We start from the raw sequence: 6965 nt of genomic DNA, 5'->3' as shown, positions 1-6965 counted from the left end.
AAAATCAGCCAAGCATGCTGGTGGGCACCTGTAATCCCAGCCACTCAGGAGGCTGAGTTAGGAGAATCGCTTGAGCCCAGGAGGCAGAGGTTGCAGTGAGGCGAGATTGCACCATTGCTCTCCAGCCTAGGTGACAGAGAGACTCCATCTCAAAAAACCAACAAAACAAAAGAAAATATAAAAGCAAACTGTAGGAAGTGGGTCCTAGACATGAGGACTCTGGAATGTGGTCTTGCCTGCGGTAACCCTCAGATCCCTGGCACAGACTGGGGTAGATGTGGAGGGAGCAGCCATCCTTTACAAGGGGCAGCCCCTCAAGGGCCTCCTCCCTCTTCTGTCCCCAGACCCGTGCGACGGTGTGACATGCCGGCCACAGGAGACGTGCAAGGAGCAGGGTGGCCAGGGCGTGTGCCTGCCCAACTATGAGGCCACGTGCTGGCTGTGGGGCGACCCACACTACCACTCCTTCGATGGCCGGAAGTTTGACTTCCAAGGCACCTGTAACTATGTGCTGGCAACAACTGGCTGCCCGGAGGTCAGCACCCAGGGCCTGACACCCTTCACCGTCACCACCAAGAACGAGAACCGGGGCAACCCTGCTGTGTCCTACGTGAGACTCGTCACTGTGGCTGCCCTCGGCACCAACATCTCCATCCACAAGGACGAGATCGGCAAAGTCCGGGTATGTGTGGCAGGATGGTCCCCTGAGGTCCCCGGGAGGGCAGGAGGGATCCTGACGACCACAGTTAGCAGCTCAAGGCTCTTTGTCTTCACCTGGGCCTGAAACAAACTGTCAACAAAAAGAATAATTACAGCAAAAATATCACCCTGTTACTGGGAATTAGATGAGCCTAGCCCCTTGCTAAGGGCTTTAACATAGGACCTCAGCATTTGCCCTTTTTATAGACCTGGGTTTGAATCCAGCCTCTCCTCCTTATGAGCTGTGTGATGCTGGGCAGTTCACTTGGTAGGCCTGTTTCCTCATCTGTGAAGTGGGCATCGTATCAGGGCCTGTCCCACAGCAAGATGGTGCATGTCACATGCTGAGCTCAGAGTCTAGTCCAGGTGAACAGTCGTTTGAGTGTCTGTGAGGGAACAAGTGAGAGGCCCAGAGACCAGGACACGGAGAGAAATACAGGGAGATCGGGCTAGGTGCGGTGGCTCACGCCTGTAATCCCAGCACTCTGGGAGGCCGATGCAGGTGGATCACCTGAGGTCGGTAGTTGGAGACCAGCCTGGCCGATATGGTAAAACCCCCATCTCTACTAAAAATACAAAAATTAGCTGGGTGTGGTGGTGCTACTGTAATCCCAGCTACTCTGGAGGCTGAGGCAGGAGAATCACTTGAACCCGGAGGCGGAGGTTGCAAGAACCAAGATTTCGACACTGTACTCCAGCTTGGGTGACAGAGCAAGGATCTGTCTCAAAAAAAAAAAGAAAAGAAAAAAGGAAAGAAAGAAAGAAAGAAAAAGAGAAGGAGAAAGGAAGAAAGAAAGAGAAGGAGAAAGGAAGAAAGGGAGGGAGGGAGGGAGAGAGGGAGGGAGGGAGATATGTAGGGAGGTCAGAGGAGACAGATGGGCTATCCTTTCTGCCCAGGGAAATGGAGATAGAGCTTAATGGTAGCTCACAGAGAGAAAATGAGGGATGGAACAGAGTAGACACTGGATAAATGATGGTGACTGAGTAGAAGAGACACACAGAGAATGAGGGAGGGAGGAAGGGAGGAAGGGAGGAAGGGAGGAAGGGAAGCGGAGGGAGAGACAGACAGAGACACAGAGAGAGAGAGCGAGAAGACCAAGTGATATAGACTTAGGTGAAGACCGAGGGAGAGAGACACAGAGAGACAGAGACAGAGAGACAGAGACAGGGGAGAGACATAGAGATCAAGGGAGAAGATCTAGAAAAAGTAAAGTGAGGTTTCATTCCCCAAGACCTGGGCTACAACAACTGTCCACAGTGTGTCAGATGACAATCCAACTATCGGGAGAAGGCCTTGGCCTCTCCCAGCCCCCGGTAGGATGAGAGAGAGGGAGGCAGAGGGTCAGAGCTGGGGCCGTAACACCTCCAGTGACCTGTTTGCCTTCCCTCCTTCCCCCAGGTGAACGGTGTGCTGACAGCCTTGCCTGTCTCCGTGGCCGACGGGCGGATTTCAGTGACCCAGGGTGCATCGAAGGCACTGCTGGTGGCTGACTTTGGACTGCAAGTCAGCTATGACTGGAACTGGCGGGTAGACGTGACACTGCCCAGCAGCTATCATGGCGCAGTGTGCGGGCTCTGCGGTAACATGGACCGCAACCCCAACAACGACCAGGTCTTCCCTAATGGCACACTGGCTCCCTCCATACCCATCTGGGGTGGCAGCTGGCGAGCTCCAGGCTGGGACCCACTGTGTTGGGACGAATGTCAGGGGTCCTGCCCAACGTGCCCTGAGGACCGGTTGGAGCAGTACGAGGGCGCTGGCTTCTGCGGACCCCTGGCCCCTGGCACAGGGGGCCCCTTCACCACCTGCCATGCTCACGTGCCACCTGAGAGCTTCTTCAAGGGCTGTGTTCTGGACGTCTGCATGGGTGGTGGGGCCCATGACATTCTTTGCAAGGCGCTGGCTTCCTACGTGGCCGCCTGCCAGGCCGCTGGGGTTGTCATCGAAGACTGGCGGGCACAGGTCGGCTGTGGTGAGTGTTGGGGGAGCAGAGGCGGGGCTGGGGGCGGGGTCCTGTCTCTTTGGGGCTGCTTTGGTTTCACTCTGGTCCTTCTGGGTCTCTGTTTTCTTTTCTCTCTGTTTGTCTCTCTGTCTCTTGGTGCTCGTCCCTGGGCCTCGCTTTGCTTGTCTCTATCTGTCTGTTTCTCATTCTCTATCTCCCTCAGTTGCTGCTTGGGTCTCCTGGTGTCTCGCTTTCTCCCATTTCTTTCTCTGTGTCCTCTCTCTGTGTCTTGTTCTCTGTCTCCCCCTTTCCCTGTCTACTCCCTAGTATTTCTCTCTGTCTCCTCCCACCCTGTCCTGGGACTCCACCCTGACACCCTTCTCTCTGTTTGTCTCCTTCCTGCTCCTTCATCTGCCCACAGAGATCACCTGCCCAGAAAACAGCCACTATGAGGTCTGTGGCCCACCCTGCCCGGCCAGCTGTCCGTCCCCTGCACCCCTTACGACCCCAGCCGTATGCGAGGGCCCCTGTGTGGAGGGCTGCCAGTGCGATGCGGGTTTCGTGCTAAGTGCCGACCGCTGTGTTCCCCTAAACAACGGCTGCGGCTGCTGGGCCAACGGCACCTACCACGAGGCGGGCAGTGAGTTTTGGGCTGATGGCACCTGCTCCCAGAGGTGCCGCTGCGGGCCTGGGGGTGGCTCGCTGGTCTGCACACCTGCCAGCTGTGGGCTGGGTGAAGTGTGTGGCCTCCTGCCATCCGGCCAGCACGGCTGCCAGCCCGTCAGCACAGCTGAGTGCCAGGCGTGGGGTGACCCCCATTACGTCACTCTGGATGGGCACCGATTCGATTTCCAAGGCACCTGCGAGTACCTGCTGAGTGCACCCTGCCACGGACCACCCTTGGGGGCTGAGAACTTCACTGTCACTGTAGCCAATGAGCACCGGGGCAGCCAGGCTGTCAGCTATACCCGCAGTGTCACCCTGCAAATCTACAACCACAGCCTGACACTGAGTGCCCGCTGGCCCCGGCAGCTACAGGTGAGGAGGGCTGTGGGCCAGAAGGGAGCAGGTGCCAGCTCTGGGGTTGCCTGAGATGGTAAGGGCTTCACCATTCCCCTGGGCACCTTTCACAGCTTAGCTGGGGCATGATGGAAGGGTCAGAGTTTAGGCCTAGGAGCCTGATGGCTTGGCACAGCGGCTTCTTCCTCTCTGAGCCTAGTGTGTTCCTCTGTAAACTGGTCTAAGAAAAGTACCTGTTTTAGAGAAGGATGAGGAGTCAGTGACATGAGCCTATAGAGGCTCTTTGTTTTTCTTTTCTTTTTTTCTTTCTTTCTCTTTTTTCTTAGCCTGACTGTTGCCCAGGCTGGAGTGCAGTGACAGGATTAGGGCTCACTACAGCCTGAACTCCTGGGCTCAATGGATCCTCCCGCCTTGGCTTCCGCCTCTCGAGTGGCCGGGACTGAAGGCGCACGCCACCACGCTGGCTAATTTTTCGTTTTTTTTGTAGTGATGGGGGTCTCACTATGTTGCCCAGGCTGGTCTGAACTTCTGGCCTCGTGATCCTCCCATCTCCTCCTCCCAAAGTACTGTGATTGCAGGCTGTGCCACCAGGCCCGGCCTACAGATGCTTATTATTATTTTCCGAGGGGAGGTGACATGCTCAGGGTCCCACAGCTAGTAGGTGGTGGGGCCAGGATTCAAACCCGTGTTCTCTCCACTCACCGCGCCCCACCCCCCGCCGCCACCCCCCGCCCGCAGGTCGACGGCGTGTTCGTGGCGCTGCCCTTCCAGCTGGACTCTCTCCTGCACGCACACCTGAGCGGCGCCGACGTGGTGGTGACCACAACCTCAGGGCTCTCGCTGGCTTTCGATGGGGACAGCTTCGTGCGCCTGCGCGTGCCGGCGGCGTACGCGGGCGCCCTCTGTGGCTTATGCGGAAACTACAACCAGGACCCCGCAGACGACCTGAAGGCTGTGGGCGGGAAGCCCGCCGGATGGCAGGTGGGCGGCGCCCAGGGCTGCGGGGAATGTGTGTCCGGGCCATGCCCGTCGCCGTGCACCCCAGAGCAGCAGGAGTCCTTCGGCGGCCCGGACGCCTGCGGCGTGATCTCCGCCACCGACGGCCCGCTGGCGCCCTGCCACGGCCTTGTGCCGCCCGCGCAGTACTTCCAGGGCTGCTTGCTGGACGCCTGTCAAGTTCAGGGCCATCCTGGAGGCCTCTGTCCTGCAGTGGCCGCCTACGTGGCAGCCTGTCAGGCCGCTGGGGCCCAGCTCGGCGAGTGGAGGCAGCCGGACTTCTGTCGTGAGTACTGCTCCATGCATGGTCCACATAGTAGGGTCTCTCCCTGTCCTTCCCAGGACTGTAGGACAGCAGCCCCTTCCTCCTCCATGGGGCTCAGGGGCCACCTTCCTTCCTCTGAGCTCGGTATGTCCTGTCAGGAAACACCTTGGAACTCACATACTGAAATGCCCCAAGTCAGGTACTGCAGTGAGAGAGAGTTAGAAACACCTAGTCAGAGTGTGGGCGCGGTGGCTCACGCCTGTAATCCCAGCCTTTTGGGAGGCCGAGGTGGGCGGATCACCTGAGGTCAGGAAGTTGAGACTAGCCTGGCCAGCATGGTGAAACTCCACCTCTACTAAAACTACAAAAATTATCCGGGCGTGATGGTGAGCACCTGTAATCTCAGCTAATCAGGAGGCTGAGGCAGGAGAATCACTTCAACCTGGGAGGCAGAGGTTGCAGCGAGCTGAGATCGTACCACTGCCCTTCAGCCTGGGCAACAGAGACTCCATCTCAAAAACAAAAAACAAACAAACAACAGAAAAAAAAAAAAAGAAAGAAAGAAAAAGGAAAAAAAGAAAGAAAAGAAACACCTAGTCAGAAACCTGGGCCCAGGACAGTTTTGGGGATTGGTGATCCATGCTCTCAGGTATCCAAGGCATGTAGATTGGGATGGCTGACCCTGCCTCAGTCACACAGCAAGGTTCCCCTGGTTAGGAAGACCTAGTGAGTGTCCGCTGGTCAGAGGGCCCAGTTCTGTTGCACACACTGAAATACACCTAGTCACATAGAATTAGTCGCATACCATCAGTGGTATCTGCTTAGATTTTATGCTAACTGGTCAGATACACTCAGAAAGAATCAGGATCCCGACATAGCCCTGGGCAGATCCACACAGATGCATAGTTAGATAGTCCTAGGTGGTTCCCTTGAGGCAGGTCTCCTGGTCACAGGTATACTGCCACCTTTACCCAGGCACACCCTTAGACAGACCATGTCAGAAGGACTCTGGGAGATGCTCCAGATCAGACACCCACAGCCGGGTGCCCTCAGGCAGAGTCATACTCTAAGATACATGTGGCCCCATACCCCAGTCACATTCACACCCTGAGATACCCATAGTCAGTTCTGATCTTGCATACCCTGAATAGATATAAGTGATCCATTTCACCCAGGTAAGCCTGGCTTACATAGTGAGACCCCATCTCTACAAAAAATAATAATAAATCAGCTGGACGTGATGGCTCACTCCTGTAGTCCCAGCTAATCAGGAGGCTGAGGCTGGAGGATCACTTGAGGTGGAGGTGGAGGCTGCAGTGAGCTGTGATTGCACCTCTGCACTCCAGACTGGGTGAGATAGATTGAGAGCCTGTCTCAAAAAAAAAAAAAAAAAAATCAGCCGAGCAGAGTCATTTGATCTTTAGAAATATTTAGTCAGAGAGACCTGGGCATGTCCCCTCTCATTCCAGGTCCCACCCTGAGTCCCCCAGTTAGATGTCCTGGATCACATGTGCATACCCAGAGACACCCAAGTTGGCCTGAGCAGTTTTCCCACTCAGGGCCTCCCCAGACCCCGACTCAAACACCTACCTGGCTCATGCCCACCTTGTCCCCACAGCCTTGCAGTGCCCTGCCCACAGCCACTATCAGCTCTGCGGTGACTCCTGCCCCGTGAGCTGCCCGAGCCTCTCGGCACCCGAGGGCTGTGAGTCGGCCTGCCGTGAAGGCTGTGTCTGCGATGCGGGCTTCGTGCTCAGTGGTGACACCTGCGTACCCGTGGGCCAGTGTGGCTGCCTCCACAATGACCGCTACTACCTGCTGGACCAGACCTTCTACCCTGGCCCTGGGTGTGATTCCCTTTGCCACTGCCGGGAGGGCGGCGAGGTGTCCTGTGAGCCCTCCAGCTGCGGCCCGCATGAGACCTGCCGGCCATCCGGTGGCAGCTTGGGCTGTGTGGCTGTGGGCTCTACCACCTGCCAGGCGTCGGGAGATCCCCACTACACCACCTTCGATGGCCGCCGCTTCGACTTCATGGGCACCTG

At 56.9% G+C, this 6965-nt stretch overlaps 1 protein-coding gene across 1 annotated transcript in view; it reads left to right on the top strand.

Annotated features, from left to right (window-relative positions):
* Nucleotides 1–210: 210 nt before the first annotated feature.
* LOC131380927 (IgGFc-binding protein-like) overlaps nucleotides 211–6965 on the top strand; it is a 6891-nt gene continuing 136 nt past the window's right edge. The window contains exons 1-6 of the mRNA XM_058426178.1: nucleotides 211–241; nucleotides 345–682; nucleotides 2099–2672; nucleotides 3064–3680; nucleotides 4401–4944; nucleotides 6542–6958. Of these exons, the coding sequence (XP_058282161.1) occupies nucleotides 211–241; nucleotides 345–682; nucleotides 2099–2672; nucleotides 3064–3680; nucleotides 4401–4944; nucleotides 6542–6958 (2521 nt within the window). The remainder of the gene's footprint in view (nucleotides 242–344; nucleotides 683–2098; nucleotides 2673–3063; nucleotides 3681–4400; nucleotides 4945–6541; nucleotides 6959–6965) is intronic.

Source organism: Hylobates moloch, unplaced genomic scaffold (assembly GCF_009828535.3).
Source record: "Hylobates moloch isolate HMO894 unplaced genomic scaffold, HMol_V3 SCAFFOLD_13, whole genome shotgun sequence".
NCBI classification, from domain to species: domain Eukaryota; kingdom Metazoa; phylum Chordata; class Mammalia; order Primates; family Hylobatidae; genus Hylobates; species Hylobates moloch.
This window is presented reverse-complemented; position numbering and strand designations above follow the sequence as displayed.